General features: G+C 38.8%; 1 protein-coding gene across 1 annotated transcript; it reads right to left on the bottom strand.

The window, feature by feature from the left end:
- Positions 1-560: 560 nt before the first annotated feature.
- LOC103520378 (probable phospholipid-transporting ATPase IM) lies at positions 561-15,404 on the bottom strand (the record flags this gene model as incomplete). Its single annotated transcript, XM_026831520.1, has 10 exons — positions 561-706; positions 1,987-2,142; positions 9,478-9,673; positions 10,243-10,364; positions 11,825-11,959; positions 12,902-12,992; positions 13,255-13,393; positions 13,981-14,168; positions 14,760-14,924; positions 15,290-15,404. Coding segments are annotated over 10 exons (1,453 nt in total), but the record flags the coding sequence as incomplete, so codon positions are not given.
- Positions 15,405-17,848: the final 2,444 nt, after the last annotated feature.

Raw genomic sequence — 17,848 nt, 5'->3', positions numbered from 1 at the left:
TATCTACACAATAGATAAATGATAGTTACCTACTTGTATAGCTTGGAAGTCCTGGTACACACGCTATGATAAGTGTTGCAAAATTTCCGCAATGTTCTGAGTATCAGGGAAAATGTACTTAACTTTTTTTTAAAAGAGGTTTGACAGAGGGAACTGTAACTGCTCTGGTCTTATCGTCCCGAAATCGAAGAGAGAAGGAAGAATACCATGATATTCATGATCGTTTTTCCCAAACATTTTTTTTTTTTTTTTTTTTTTTTTTTTTTAATCAAATTTAACCAAATACCTACACAAGATTTGGTTAGACTGCGGTAGTAAAGGCACTTTTCAGTCTCATTCTGACAGTTTAAACAGTAAACAGGGTATATTCTAGTCCACTAGGTTTATTAGATGTGGGTAAAGCTAAGGACTTTTGTGAAGAAGACTGCTGTTGGTAAAGGGTCCACCCGTTTGCAGAGTAGAATATGTTTTATTTGCCCATAGTAGTACATGATATATTAATATAGAAGGTACATCGTACAATGGTCAAGTTTATTGTGTATGTAAATAAATAAATGTGCTATAAAGTGGCTTACCTTCCTGGTGAGCGAAGGCGTAGCCAGATCGTATGGATCGTCTTGGTCTCTTATTGGCCTGAGATCCATATTGTCCTGAGTCCAACTCCACGCTGGAACCGGTCTTCAGTATCCTTTGCTTAAGACGAATCCTATTGGACAGTGGGGAAACCGATCCGAATGAGTTTTATTGAACGAACTACATATGTGAGTTAAAGGAATTATACTTTCTTTTTTAAAGAGGTTTGATAGAGGTTAATGTGAGTAGGCGGATAGCTTGTCACCCGAATGGAGGGTGAAACCCCGTCACTAAAGACTTCAGGGACCTGTAACTACTTAACTGCTAAGATCTTTTCGTCCCGAAATCAAAGAGAGAAGGAAGACAGGATAGGAGAAAGCAAGCCGTTCCGAGAACGAACCGTATCTGTTTAGTAGCACCACTCAATACACCTCGATAAATTAATATAAGACTTGACTTTAACACGAAATGTGTGTTGGACTTTGAATTTAGCTGAAGCATTATCCTGGTTTGGGGAAAAGAAAAATCGACTTCTCTATTAATTTTCAATTTGGACTGGGGTCTATGTAAAAGTAAACATAAGATAGAACTATCTTATTTTACAAGCGGTTGTAAAGATTCTCTTAGACTATGCCCAATTGCCCAAACACCAACGGCAGTAGTGTAGTGGTTAACGCGTTGGACTTCGGATCTGTAGGTTGGCAGTTCGAGCCCAAGTCAAGTCATATAACTTATCTATTAGGTGGGTTGGCAATCCTAACTTATTGTATCACTAATTTAGGACTGTCAAACTGTTTTGACTTGGCGGGGCGGAGTGCTACCGCGCTCCTTAATTAGTGACAAGTCATGCACAGCACTTACCTATTAGACAGCGTAGGGTGTACGAGGAATAGATAGAATCGTTACCGGGACATCCAGACCCACTAAAACCTAACCTCTCCCTCTTCCCATTAGGGCCCTGGAACCAGATATATTGGACATTACTTCAGGGACATAAAAAAGTTTAGGTAAAAAAAAGCCATTCATGGCCGGGGCCACATTCGGAGTTTAGACTCGGTTTGAGTTTAACTCATACTCTTTTATTTATGCAGAACCAAAGTTCGAGAATATAACTACAAAATTGCCTTAAAGTCATTTAGACCGTTCCCAGGAAGAAAGGAGTATGTTATTTTTGCTACCAACTAAAGGTCCGTTCCCATCTGTCATGAGATTCATCCGATTTTTTTCTTTCTTCTGAATGTCCTGTAGGCATTGTAATTTATATTTATTTATTATTATTATTGTTTTTCTTACCGAAAGACACAAAATGGCCTTGTAGGCAATGTAATTTAAATAACTGTTCCCACTTACGGACGACACGATTTTTTTTTCCAAGTGGGAACGGGCCTTAAGCTCTAGGGCCCAACAACTTACCTATTAGACAGCGTAGGGTGTACGAGGAATAGATAGAATCGCCGTGAGATGACTGGTAGAATGTCCAGAACTATGATAACTAAAACACATAGCCAGAAGTTGGGATCTGTCATAGCTCGCTTCAGAGAGATGATGAAGGTATCCTTGAGTAGAACGCTGGAAATATGCAAGAGGTACGATATTTTATTTAAATTTTTAATGCCCAATCTTACCACCCACCATAATATTTTTTTTTTTTAATAACAATAATAATTAAATAAAAAATAAATCTTAATCCAGAGTTTAAGAAATACTGGCCTGTGTAAAATGGACAGTGTGTTGATATAGGTCCAATATTGAGTGTCGAATAGAATTTGTACGCTACAGCGACCAGAATGAAAAGTTCATACTGTAATAGAAAGTCGTGTGCTATTCACACACAATACCTACTCACTCGTAGAAATATGTAGAATAATGTAGATAAAATGATAAATATTGATAAATAGAAAGTAAAAATTAAAATTATAATAATTACATATATCTATAAATCTTTTATATATATAGATTATAGGTACACCAAATTTAAGACGTGATAGTAATTTGTAGTGTAAATATTAAAGCATTGAACATTTGGGCGGAAAAAGAATTAGGTACTCTCCCAAGAGAGAAACAACCAATGAAATTTATTGACGGACTGCCTAAAGTTTGGCTTGCCAAAACAACACAACATACTTCTCAGACAGAATTGTTACAGTTACCCCCTATTAATTTTGCCAAATTAAAACATAAAACTTAGCCTAGTTGGTTTGGAGAGTAGCGTGTCTGCCTTGTCCCAAACATCGGCGAATATTCACCAAACCAAACATCCACCTAACAATCATAATTATGTTAAAATGAACATCCGGGCAACATGTGATTTTGAACCCGGAGAAAAACTGATTACAAGCTACACCAATGAAATTTATTGACGGACTGCCTAAAGTTTGGCTTGCCAAAACAACACAACATACTTCTCAGACAGAATTGTTACAGTTACCCCTTATTAATTTTGCTAAATTAAAACATAAAACTTAGCCTATGATAGTTGGTTTGGAGAGTAGCGTGTCTGCCTTGTCTCAAACATCGGCGAATATTCACCAAACCAAACATCCACCTAACAATCATATGTTAAAATTAACATCCGGACAACATGTGGTTTTGAACCCGGAGAAAAACTGATTACAAGCTAAGCTATTAAATCTACTAAAGTAAATAGATGATTTTTTTTTTTTTTTTAAATAAATAAATAGTAAACCTTTGAAACACCAGTAAAAAGTATGAATAAAATAAAAGATTGTATGAACGCTAGCACCGTGGCCATGAAGACGTAGTCTGAGAATGTTCGCCCGTTGGAGGACACACCATGGATGAATGTACCTGGAATAGAAAGAAGAAACGAGATACCACATCAAGTAACATGATAATAAGATAGTGAAATGATAGATACTACGTTTTCACTTGACAAATAGGCGGAACTTGTTTAATAATAAAAGTAGAATAGAATAGAATAGATTAGAATATACCTTGTTTATCCTGCTGGGATGGGACTGAAAAGTCCCTTTACTCCCGCAGTCTAAAAAAGGTCTCATATATTTATAGTATCTATCATTTCACTATCTTATTGGAAAGGAGAAATAAAAGATTGTACGTTTGACACACGAAATGAGTTTGAATAAATGGTTCGGATTTTGAAATAAAATAATTCAAGGTAGAAACACTCACGTTACGTGAGCTCACATGACATAGTAGTGTGGCTATCATGAACGAAATTACCTACAATATTATAGGAAAACTTTGACAGGGTTTATACCTATGCTTTACCCGGAATGAAATTCCATGACTTTTCCAGAAAATTAGGGGGCGGAAGTACTTAAAAAACAGTAAGATTACCCCTTAATTTCAATAAAATATGCAATATGCAGAACGTCAAGGAATATGAGAGGGAATGCGCCGCAGGCCGTTTTTCGAAAAAAAAAAAACTTGATATTTAATTTGAACATTTTTAATTTTTGACCGGGTGACAAATTCCATGACTTTTCCAGGTTTTATTTAAATTTTCAAGATTTTCCATGTATTGTTTTTTCCATAACTTTTTGGCCGATTTTCAGATTCCATGACTTTTCCAGGTTTTATTTAAATTTTCAAGATTTTCCATGACTTTTTGGCCGATTTTCAGATTCCATGACTTTTCCAGTTTTTCCAGATCTGATCCTAACATTATGTTTGTGTTGAACGGATAATGTTCGTTCTCAGAACGGCCGGCTTTGTCCTATCCTGTCCTTTCTCTCTCTTACATTTCGGGACGATAAGATAGCAGTTACAGTTCCCTCTTTCAAACCTATCTAAATGGTTTTGTCTCTTCTTTTTCAGGTGACGGACTTTGTGGTAAACACCGGGTCTCACTCACACGCCAAACTCTGCTCAGATAAGATCGAGAGTGGTGTGTTCCTCGAGTCTTTCATAACCGTGGCGGCTGCAGTACCATCCAACGTGATAGCTGTCGTGGGCATGGACACTCTGGGCAGACAATTCTTTCTAGGTGAGAAATTGGATGCGACTCAAATTGGGTTTTTTCCTAGATTTGTAGAATCTCAACCCATCCTGGCCCCTTCCAATCGCCCACCAACGCTGCAGCTTTGGATGGACGGACTTTATTTAAAAAGGCTCAAGTTGTTGTTATTAGATTTTATACTATTAGTACTATCTTTTATTTCTATTCTATTTTATTCTGTTCTATTCCAGTATTCAGTACGATAACGTCAGGTATCTGCGCGATCGTGATGGGGTTCGTGCGAAGTAAACGACAGAACCTGATCGTGTCCGCCATCTTTAGTTCTGTGATCAGCTGTGGCAACGCTGCCCTCGACTGTCTCATCACGGAGATCTTTCCCACCAATCTGAGGTAAGTAACTTTGGCAACACTCTTCTTGTTCTTCTTCGCCTTTTCCTGTGTACAGACGGGGTCGGCGTTTTTCGTCTGCCTCTCGATCAGCCCCAACTAGGATGATTGCTTTTGGCTTATATTTTTTTGGCTACAAATTTTACGACTGAATCCCCTTCACACTCAACCTTTGCTATATACATATTTAGCAAGGGGAATTCAAGCATTTTAAAATGAGCTGTAGACTCACTAGTCTCAATGATAAAAAAAAGGGCCTTGAAGCTAGCCTAGTTGGCTTGGTTGGTAGCGCGTCTGCCTTGTAAGCGCTAGGCTGCTATTTCAATTGATTTCCAAAGACTCTCCTATCTGTCTTTTATGTTCCTTAAATGCCTCCTATTAACTCTTCAGACGTAAACTTCTGTCCTGTCTTGGAAACCAGCAATGACATTGTAAGGAAATATTGGGATGCGAATGCGAGAGGAACAAGCTGAGCCCGTCCCTCCGGGAATTATTTAGCCCGTAGTTCATTCGATCAGTACCTATGTACCTACCTAATTTGTTCAATATTCAGTTTATTATTATTTTTGATTTGATTTTTCGATTTTACTTTGATGTAATGATTTAAAATCAAGACTAGAGCTCGTTCTTCCTTTATTCCCAATATAAGGTCCGGTCTTAAGGACCTTGGGTGATGTTTCAAAGTCATAGAGCAGGAAAAATGAGGACCAAGGGAATTTTTCTTTTTCTTCTACGACTTCTAGATACCGAGATTAATCGATTTAAAAAATACCGGTAAATCGTAAAGTTTGACGTCACGGCATACACTCCCATAGGCGATGACGTTATAATTTATGACTCCCGCTTCGTTTGTTTGTGCGCAAGCGTTTCTGCGCGTTTTGACGTAACATCTGACGTCACAACTCTTTACTTTTTCATTGGCACAGCGGTTAAAAATTGAATTTTCGACCTTTTAAAGTTACTTTTTCGGAGTTTTGACCTCAGATTTGGATTTTTCACAACTTTTTACGTAGGATCGACCTTTTATTAATAATATTTTCTCAATTACAACTCCTCCATTATTTATCATATAAAATCAAGAGCAATACAGTTATACATACATCTTGTCAAATTTTCTACGTACTTTTGCACCCTTATATGAAGCACTCATTTATCAATAAAGCTATATCCCCTTGGATATGTTTTTCATTGTTGAAGTAAGCAAGTCAATTTTCCATTTGTAAACAAGTAAGTCGTCTCAGTAGAAACGAACCAGTACCATTTTATCGTATTATGTCGTGAAAATTAATTTAGGAGGAGGAATTTTAATTGTGTTAAGCATAAATGCTCGTCACAAATGTCGTTCCTGCTTAATGCACTACGCTAAATTTTATGACTTCACTTGGACTCGAACCACCAACCTCCAGATCCAAGTCGAACGCGTTAACAACTGCACCACTGAGGTTGGTTACTGAAGTTATAAAGAAAGCTGTACATCCAAATGGGTGACCATCTCGGCAATCGCAAGCTACTTCCCCCGGACCCCCTCAGGCTGGGTAAGGTTAATCCCGGCCCCACTCAAATGACTAGGCGGGTAGCTTTTAGCCAAATAAAGGGTAAAACCGCCGTCACAAAAAAAAAAAAAAAAAAAAAAATTAGAAGATACATATACAGTCACTTCAACTCCAGCGCTCGTAGAGTCAACACCTCTCTCGCGAACTTGGTCTGACGATGGGAATCTGAGTATTCCCGAAAGCTCACCAAACTTTCTTTAGTTGAATGTCGAATCTCATTTGTCTTTTAAAATTTATATATACCTACAATCACGTTAAACCTATTGACTTTTACCACCACTGAGTGAAGTCGATCCCATTTTGATTAATTTTGGTAAGCCTTTTAACTCACCTTGTATGACGAGGGCAAACGAATCGACCTCGGCCATGTTCGCCTTTCCATTCGGGACATTGGTGTGCTCGTTAATGATCGTCGTGTCTTCGTTAAACGTAACTATACTCAGGTCCTTGTCATCAATCACGTCTATCGAGTTGGATTTCAGTTTGGTGCCGTTCTTGTGAACGGTGCCTGAAATGTGATTGAGAACAAAAAAATTGTAAAAAATACGTAACCTTTGAAGTAGACCTAGCCAATCCTTAACCAGCCTGGTTAGCTGGAGGTTTCAAAGGGTTCTCATCATGCTCCAGAGGAAAAGCACAGGTCCTCATTAAACAGGGTGCGCCAGAAAAACACTGACAACGGCTCAGGGTAGGTAGATCTCATCATTTCCAACAAGGTTCTGTGGGTGATTTTCCTAACTTCGGCTTCGTTTCCAAGAAACGTCCAAAAAACCACCTTTTAAAAAATATCAGTTTTTATTACCAGAGCACAAAATTTTGATCTGAATACACCTGAGACACGATTTCCAAAGTTCAGTTTTGATATGTTTAAAAGGAATAAGCAGCCTAGTTTAAAAGGAATAGTTCGATTTATTCTAAACAGACAACGTTGCCAAACTCACCATTCTCCGCGGTTCCGTTCGCGGTGTTGTCAAACTTGGCGCGTATCTTATCCCTCATCGTTCTCAGCTCATTCGACACCTCAGCGCTAGTGGTGCCCTCTACAATGAGTAGCTCCATGCGTGTTTTGGCACTAAAAACTGACCATCGAAAATTTGACCCGATTACATTACTTTCCTTCCTATAGGATAAGGAAAGTAAAAAGTGACTATCAGAGCGGAATGGCTTACTTGAAAACTTAGCAAGTATCAGCGCGACCAAAACTGTCTTCGCCATTTTGCACAAATGAAAATTTGGACACTGTCGCTGAATGATATCTGAAAGATACAATACACGAGTTTTTATACGACTGTAACTCGTAAATCATAAAAATTTGTCACGGTTTATCTTTAATAGCTGTGTTTACCTATTTACCTCGTGAAATTTAATAATAGGTACCTACCAACTGGATAAAGGTAGAAGGTACATTAATTAAAATGTATTAACATTTTTAGTAGACCGGCCATGCTGCGTTATCGTTTCACTATATCTACTGTCATTTTATAGAGAATTAATACAACTTTTATCCACTACTTTTTTCATTTAGAGGCTTGGTTTTAAAGATATAATTTAGTGCAATTTTCCGCCAAAACGGCACCGCCCGTAGAAGCGGTTCAGTGTGTCCGACGGTAAATCTGTTGAATCCATCTTATAGGAAATTTTGTTTTCTACATTTCATCATGAGTACAATTTTTCGTCAGACAAACGGTTCTCGCGTTATTTGGTCAAATGTAAAAAGTCAAGTTTGGCGGCGCTTTTTGGCGGAACAGTCCGACTTGCGGAGCTGGCCGCCAATGGTATCCGGCCTAAAAATGTTCCCCTACCCATTTGCTATCGATTTAGCCCGGATGCTAAATATTAACAAGACTTTGCGGGTGGACGTTTTTTTGAAACGCTAGTCCCTCACGGCCGGTCTACTATTTAAGGAATTGTATTTTCAATGATTTTTTTTTTCATATTGGAGGAAAAAAAATCTTGCCTCAATAAAACAACAAAGTAATAAAATTATTATCTATTAATTGAAATAGAAAGTAAATTATGTCTAGATAAAAAATTGTTAATTAGGTAAGTCTAGACTACTCTAGACTCTAACTCTAGCAGACAGGGTTAATGCCTTCTATACAGAGTTAACTCATTTTCCCCAAAATCATGATCAATGGATCATTATTTAAATATTTGCACACCTTGGTTGAAGGTCGTATGGATGTTGATAAAGACTTATCAAGGTAGGAATGTCGTAATTACAGGAGGTCCGTTTGCTGCTTGTCCGTCTGTGTCAGCTGGGTTTCCATTAGCTGTGTCACTTGGGAGGACTCCTGTAACAGATACATACATGATTATCATTATTATTGCTTACCGCTTATATGATTATGGATATTTTTATTATCTTCACCCGACTTTTTATACTTTTTTAGGATTCTTCATTTGAACTCCTAAAAAGTAGGCGAAACTCGAGTCGGGTGAAGACCATAAAAGTATCCATAATCAAATAAACGGTAAGAAATAATGTTAATACATAGGATGTCTAATATAAACCTAACCAATAAATGATTTTTATTAATTTTGAGAGGTTTCATGGAGGGAACTGTAACTGCTAAGGTCTTATCGTCCAGGAATCGAAGAGAGAAGGAAGACAGGATACGAGAAAGCCAGCCGTTCCGAGAATGAATATTATCCCTTCAGGATAAAACCCTCAATTTTACCCAGTACTGTAATAAATTAAAATAATAATAATTAAATAAAAAAAAATCTAACCACAGAGAGTTAATCCAGACTTTAAGAAATACTGGCCTGTGTAAATTAAAAAATTAAATGGGTGACGCCAAAGAAACACCTTGACACTGTGTTAACTCTGTGTCGAATAGAATTTGTACGCTACAGCGATCAGAATGAAAAGTTCATACTGTAATAGAAAGTCGTGTGCTATTCACACACATCTAGGCGCACGGCATTGCGCCAGGCCAAGTTCCGGCCTGAGCACGCCAGTGTGTATATTACACGAAACATTTCGACGCATTTTTACCCCTATCATATTTTACTTACCTGAACACGTAGGTGAATACAAAATAGCTCGCAATGGACACAAGCATGGACAGAGTGTTGATGTAGGTCCAATATTGAGTGTCGAATAGAATTTGTACGCTTACAACAGCGACCAAAATGAACGCTAGCACCGTGGCCATGAAGACGTAGTCTGAGAATGTTCGCCCGTTGGAGGACACACCATGGATGAATGTACCTGGAATAGCAAGAAGAAACGAGATACCACGTCAAGTAACATGATAATAAGATAGTGAAATGATAGATACTACGTTTTCACTTGACAAATAGGCGGAACTTGTTTAATAATAAAAGTAGAATAGAATAGAATAGATTAGAATATACCTTGTTTATCCTGCTGGGATGGGACTGAAAAGTCCCTTTACTCCCGCAGTCTAAAAAAGGTCTCATATATTTATAGTATCTATCATTTCACTATCTTATTGGAAAGGAGAAATTCAATAATGAGGGCACTGGTAGCCCAGTGATAACGCGCTTGCCATGCAGAAGGTCCCGGGTTCGAATCCCACCATCGAAAAAAATTTGCACGCTTTTCGATTGCAAATATTTCAGCGGGTTACTTTCTGGTGTTCTCGTGTCGACCTAGCACCTAAATGGGAATTGGGAAGTATTGTGTCGCTTCTCGTCAATCTGATGACAGACATACTACGGGATGGGCATGCTACGACACAGACCACATACGTCTAATGTAGCAGTTGTTTCATCGCTACGAAAAAAAGAACTATGAAATCCAATTCAATTACTTACCGTAGATGACAAAGAACATGACAGCAGAAGTGTAGAACCCGTGTAGAGAACAGTAGACGAATTCTCGCTCGTTAAACAGAAGATTATGCATGCCCGGGGTGTACAGTTTGGGATAGCGGATACTGGAAAAATGAAATCTCCATGATAATTATATGCTATTATGTTTTTATAATATAAGACTAGCTCAATTCCGTCGCTTCGCTCCGGAATCCCGCTAGTTCATCCCGAGGCATGGCCAAACTTGTAGAAAAGGCATGGCCAAACTTGTAGAAAATAATAAAAATACGGTCGCGCTGCGCGCTCCCTATTAGCTGCATAGTTATCAAACTAAAAACATAAACGAAACTCAAAATTTTGGTCGAGAGCGGAACATTTCTCTGAGAAAGCCAGCCGTTCCGAGAATGAATATTATCTCTTCAGGATAAAACCCGCCCCCGGGTGGGAATCGAACCCAAGGCCTAGCGCTTACAAGGCAGACGCGCCACCAACCAAGCTATGTAACTAAGCTGGCATTTAATCGACTTTTTTTTTAATACGGACCTTTTCAGCCGTACGTGCTCTACCTGATAGCGAGTGGCTGGCCTTAGAAATGCTGTGATCTGTGATATCCACAAAAATCCTTAATTATTAGGGATATCACCATGCTGATAAAAATCTTTGGTACACCACCACACCAAGGATAAAGATCAAGGTAAAGGATAAAGAAAGACAACAGGGCCGAGATCTATTCCCTTTTATTAGTTACCTGTGGAGGCTGATTGTCAAGAGGAATGGCTGGTAGAGGCCCTGGCCTTATCATCAGGGACTGACAGTATAGGGGAGGCCACAGGGCCACCATTATGGGCGTGGCCATTGGACGGACCATGATGGTGTATCATACGCTTCATAATCTTGCCACTCGTGATCAGACGGCCGAAACCTGGAAAGGGGAGATTTTATTGGAGTAGAAGGGTAGTGTAACTATTATTATTATTTGAAGAAGTCCCGGTTAGCTTTAGTAAAGGGTCCACCCCTTTGTGTAAGTAATTTCACAACCCAAAATTATTATTATTATTATTCTGGGATAGGACTGAAAAGTCCCTTTTCCCCCGCAGTCTAACCAAGGTCTCATATATTTGATACATTATGGGGGGTACATTTTACAAAATAAACACCCTGATTAATTAAAAAAAAAAAAAAGAGATAACAGTAATAAAAGGAAAATGATAATAAAACAAGAAGGTAAGAAGAAAAAGAAAAATAAAATAAAAAAAAAAAAAATTAATAGTAAGAGCTGGGTATGAGTAGGCATATGAGACATGGGAGCAGCACAGGTAGAGATATGGGTGATCTCATACCCATCACTTTCCATACACACAGACATACACACAGTTTGAATGATAGAGAGGAACTATAAAAGAGTTCTTTAAGAAAATTTTCAAATACAAGTTGATAAAGGTCGTATCTGTATTCGTGCGCTCAGACTGATTAATATCGTCGAATTTTCAATGAAATGAGAATAAATTTCTATGCCTTGACTGGGATCGAACTTGGGTCCTGACTACACCACCGAGGTAGGTATTCTAAGGATGCGTTTTCCTACCTGTTAGTATCACTAACATCCTGATCCAGGACAGCGTTGGTAAGAATGGGCAGACTCGTATAGAACAGATTGAATACTGAGATGTACATCGGATCGAAAATCGTTTGGGCCGAGAATCCGCAGAACAGGGCGTACCTGTGGGGGAAAAAAGTATAGAAATTAATGTCATTCCAAGATTTTACTTCACCAAAACAATACCTGCCAAACCAATACCAATATTACCAATACGAGGCTTTAAAAGTTGATCTGAATCAGATATTGCCCTGGGTAATAATTTCGCCTTTTGTTTGTAATTTCTTAAATCCCACCTATAGAAATAACCTAGTTTTACTGGGAAGGTCCCTACTTACCAAAAGTGACACAAAGTGAAAGTGAAGTTCTTGTAAAATGTAGACTTGGACCAAACCTCGAGAAATGCAAGGATTGGCCGTTATTTAGGACTTTAGTTTTGAAAAAGCTCAAGAAAGTTAATTTTTTTCACGACTTTAGTTTTCGGACCAAGTCGATCAAACTTTGCAGAAAGGTTCTTTATAAAATGTAGATCAAATGTCTCGTTGGACCGAACCTCGAGGAACGCGTTTCGGTCGTTATTCAGGACTTTGGTTTTGAAAAAGTTCACTTTTCTCAGGATTTTAGTTTTCAGCCCAAGTTGATCAAACTTTGCAGAGAGGTTCTTTATAAAATGTAGATCAAACGTCTCCTTGGGACGAATCTCGAGAAATCTACGGTTCGGCCGCTATTCGGCCTCATAATTTCGTTACTTAGGGCTCGAGTTTTAAAAAGCTCTTAAGAGTTTACGTTCATCAGGAGTCGAGTTTTCTAACAAAGTCACTGAAATTTTGCACAAATATTCATTTATTTTTATATTATACAGGGAAGGTCGCTACTAGCAATACAGGGAAGGTCGCTACTAGCAATACAGGGAAGGTCGCTAAACTTTAAAAGTACTCTAGTACTTAAAGGGATTTATTCCAAAAGAACATTTTATTGTTTATGTGGTATAAAATAAACTTCAATATTATTATATTATTATTATTATTTCGTTAGCAAGGGAAATTTCAGACTGAGTTGGTCTACTCCTTGTGTAACGGTAACTCTGGGGAGAGCACAGGACTGTAAAGGATGCCCTTATTTTGGGGACGTTTCTTTGGAGCAAATGGGTCTGACACTGAGGTGAACCTTGGTTTGTGAAATAGAGATAGGGGGGTCTTAGTCGGTGGTCGGATTATAACTAAAGTTGGTTCGGCGTGCTCCGTCGGTTCTCGTTGTAGCGGGCAATAGGAGGGAGGTATAGGTGAGGAAAAAGGAGGTGTACGCAACACCTTGTATAAAGTCCTCCAGTCAGACAGAACAGGTCCTTCTACCAAAACTATTTAAGAAAAAAAAAAATAATAATAATAAATAAATAAAATAAAAAATAAAGATCTTACCTGCTAGTAATAGATTGGCAATAGTCTTGGGAACATCATCTTGTAGTTTATCTTCTATAGCTGTTACTCCCACCAGGTCTAAATCCGACTCCAATTCATCGTACAAATGGTTCAACTTCTCCTCCTTCGCCTCACCTATCTAGAACATAGGATAGAATAGAATTAGCTTGTTTATACTGAAAGTACAGGATTTAGACACGAGAGGCATACTACGGGATGAGCAAGCTACGACACAGACCACACGAGCCTAATGTAACACTCACCAATTAAAAATAAATAAATAAATAATAAATACTGCGATAGAGTCAACATCTATCTTGGTCTGAAGATGATGTCCTGAGTGACATCGAAAGCTCACCTATTTAAAAACTTTTAATCGTAATCAATTGTCTTGATAAAAATATTATATTCTTATTTTTATCTGAATTGATAATAAATACATAATAAAAAAAACTCGAGGCGGAGTAGAAGTTTTTCAGTTCTGTGCTTGTGGAATAAGGGATGCACACAGCTTTCCAAGGACAATAGAGTAGCTACTTAAAACGAGTAGCGAACAGTGGCGGTATTACTAGAGTAAGAATACAGAAAAAACACAACCCCGACTCAAAGTTGTGACTTAGAAATGAATAGTTCATCCCTAAAGGGGATTTAGCTAAAATAGAATGTATAGGTACCGAAGACTGACTACCACCGAAGTTCGTGACTGTTCTTAGTTAATAAAATTACCTCGTTCTCCATTACGATCTGGCTGTGCTTGAGTTTCCAGCGATTGTAGAAGTTCTCGTCCACGTCTCGAACCGCCAGTACGAGGGTTCGAAGGCCGTCCGAGGCGAAATTGTTCAGATCGTCCATTGTTTTCATCTTGAGCCGGTCCTGATTGGCACGGAGTCGTTGATAGATGACTGAGTCCGCCCCTGAATGAACAAAACAAATTACACAGTTGAAACACCTAAATTCCTGCCTTTTTTTCTTCTTCACAAATTCAAGCCAGCCTAGTTAGCTTGGTTGGTAACGCGTCTGCCTTGTAAGCGCTAGGCCGCGGGTTCGACTCCCGAACAGGGGGCGGATTTTATTCTAAATGGATAATGTTCGTTCCTGGAGCGGCTGGCTTTCTCCTATCCTGTCTTCCTTCTCTCTTCGATTTCGGGACGGCAGTTACAGTTCCCTCTGTCAAACCTCTTTAAAAAAAGAAGAAAAAAAAAAACTCACTATCAATTAGACCTGTCAGGTACAAGTGATGTCCGCCTGTCAGGTCTACCAGTGCACACAGCTTTCCAAGGACAATAGAGTAGCTACTTAAAACGAGTAGCGAACAGTGGCGGTATTACTAGAGTAAGAATACAGAAAAACACACAACCCCGACTCAAAGTTGTGACTTAGAAATGAATAGTTCACCCCTAAAGGGGATTTAGCTAAAATAAAATGTATATCGAAGTCTGACTACCACCGAAGTTGGTGACTGTTCTTAGTTAATAAAATTACCTCGTTCTCCATTACGATCTGGCTGTGCTTGAGTTTCCAGCGATTGTAGAAGTTCTCGTCCACGTCTCGAACCGCCAGTACGAGGGTTCGAAGCCCGTCCGAGGCGAAATTGTTCAGATCGTCCATTGTTTTCATCTTGAGCCGGTCCTGATTGGCACGGAGTCGTTGATAGATGACCGAGTCCGCCCCTGAATGAACAAAACAAATACACAGTTGAAACACCTAAATTCCTGCCTTTTTTTTCTTCTTCACAAATTCAAGCCAGCCTAGTTAGCTTGGTTGGTAGCGCGTCTGCCTTGTAAGCGCTAGGCCGCGGATTCGACTCCCGAACAGGGGGCGGATTTTATTCTAAATGGATAATGTTCGTTCCTGGAACGGCTGGCTTTCTCCTATCCTGTCTTCCTTCTCTCTTCGATTTCATGACGGCAGTTACAGTTCCCTCTGTCAAACCTCTTAAAAAAAAGGAGAAAAAAAACTCACTATTAATTAGACCTGTCAGGTACAAGTGATGTCCGCCTGTCAGGTCTAGAAAATAGTGAGTGGTTGGCATTACCTTTACAATAGAGCCGAATTCGATTGTCATGCTTCAGAACTACAGACATACGCTTCCTTATGTTGTTAAAATCCAGAATACATAGCAACTGGTGAATCTCTTCCTTATCTTGAACCTGAAATACAGAAAATATTGAAATAGAATATGTATATTGTATAGAGTTATGTACCCTGTTTATCAGAATTAGACTGAAAAGTCCCTTTACACCTGCAGTCTAAACAGGGCAAATACCTGGTAATAGAAAGTAACAATCTGGGAATTATTTAGCCCGTAGTTTATTCGATCAGTACCTATGTACCTACCTAATTTGTTTAAATTATTCTTGATTTGATTTTTCGATTTTACTTTCATGTAATGATTTAAAATCAAGACTAGAGCCCGTTCTCCCTTTATTCCCAATATAAGGTTTTTTTGGTTTTCTGGCTTTATGGTTCTCCACCATTTTCGTGTTCCTGGTAAAAAGACCTTTAATTTGATATGAAGGTCGACCAGGTTTGGATAAGTCCTTCTATGGGGACAGACAGAGTGACAGACAGGCGACACCGAAGCGAATACAATGGTCCGTCCCTTATACCTTTTTATTACTATTGTAATAATAAAGGAAGGACGGGCTAAAAAGAAATGTTTCGATAAAGGGAACTGTAACAAAACAGCTCATCGTACCGCAGAAGGACAAGAAAAGAGAATGCCAGCCGTGAGCGATCAGTGTGTGAACTATGAAATGTGAACTGTGAATGAGTGAATGGATCTTGTTCTTATAATATAAGATTTATATTTAATATTACTTATTTAGACGCAGTTTTTTTTAGTAAAAGAGCTAAACTTACGTAAAAAACCTGTCTCGGTGGCGTAGTGGTCAAGACGCGTTTTTTTTAGTAAAAGAGCTAAACTTACGTAAAAAACCTGTCTCGGTGGCGTAGTGGTCAAGACGCTGCATTGGTAAACAGGAGGGCGTGGGTTCGATCCCAGCCGAGGCATGGAAATTTATCCTCATTTATTTGAGGATTTGATTACATAATAATGGAGCTCCAAGGGTTAGGTGACAGAGAACGCCTCCGGCGTTAACCTCGCCTAGTGGCTGCCTTCAACTCAAGATTATATTATTATTTTTATTTATTATTATAAAAAATCGGGACGGTATAACCATTCCGGCAGCCCGAGTCCGGGGAATGATACTTCCAAATCGAAGGCCAGTTGAAACCTTTCTACAGATACGCTTCTATATAAATACAAATACGTCTCCTAGAAGGGATTCGAACCCTCGACCTGGACACTGTGTCCACACATAGTCGACGGCCCGGCGTCCTCTTGTTTACCAGGCGAGCGTCTTGACCACTACACCACCGAGGTAGGTTTCCTGTGTAAGGATGGGTTTTTGTTGTGGAGTTTCCCACGGCCTCCCAGGAAGTCTGTACGCTAACGACGGACCATCTGGTGCGACATTACAATTTCTCCTAACACATCCACCAGTTTAGCGTGAATTTGCGTTAGGGATTTGGCCTAAGCACTCAAAAATTGAGTTGCAGAACGTACTTCGAAGGTGGACGAAATGTCGATCGGCAAATTCATTTCAAAGTAACACTATGTCACTACCTACTAATTAATATGGAATATTGAAACTTTCAGACAGTGTTACCAACATGTTATCCCACATGATCCATAAGTCGGAAGTTTCCCAACGAGTAGAATTTTTTTTAGAAAAATAGTTGAAACTTACTTTTTGTACACCCCTCGTAGATAGAGGTACAAGACCTCTATTTATTTCCTCTTACATGTACATAAGCTTTACTTGTGAAATGTCATTGATGACATTACTCTGGCCGTCCAAAGGGGGTTTTAAACCCTCCCAATCCTTTCCAATCTTTCCAACACTGTGACAAAGGCACCACCAGGTCTGTATGACAGACACATGTAAAGTAATTAATGTACCTTCTGGAAACAGGGCCCAAGGATATTTTTGATATACATAATTTATCAAATCTCTGTGCCAAGTTCAAGCAACTTTGTCTGAAAACTAAAGGTCTGAGCATTGCAAACTCTTTTTGAGCTTTTTCAAAGATTTGGTGTTAAATAGTGGCCGAACAGACACTTTTGATCATCATTAATTAATAATTATGGAAGCTTTCTGCAAAATTTGAGGGACCTGTGGCTAAAGGTAAAGTTGTGAGAAGTGCTAGTTCCTTTTGAGCTTTTTCCCTGTACCTATAGCCCTAAATAATGGAAGTTTGGGCTGCAATAACAGCTGAACCATACATTCTGGAAACAGGGCTCAAGGATAGGGCTTAGAGTGAAGTCACAAATTTAGATTTAAAACACATCAGCACTGCTACTTTTAACACAGGTTTGACAAAATTTGGACCTTGGTCTCCTCTCTTTCCTACATCCTTCTCGTTCAAAGCCAACTATAGCCAATATCGTTCTCCAAAATGATGTGAAACTTTTACATTGAATGCTTCCATTGTGGATGATGAATAATTTTGAACATACAAAATTGTTTACAAACCAAGGTTTGAAAATAATTTTATAGTTCATTGACATTTTAATCTGTGATGTGCTTTA

The sequence above is a fragment of the Diaphorina citri genome, unplaced genomic scaffold (assembly GCF_000475195.1).
Source record: "Diaphorina citri unplaced genomic scaffold, Diaci psyllid genome assembly version 1.1 scaffold3550, whole genome shotgun sequence".
Taxonomy (NCBI): Eukaryota; Metazoa; Arthropoda; class Insecta; order Hemiptera; family Psyllidae; genus Diaphorina; species Diaphorina citri.
The sequence above is the reverse complement of the archived record's forward strand: the minus strand, read 5'-3'. Positions and strand labels throughout refer to the sequence as shown.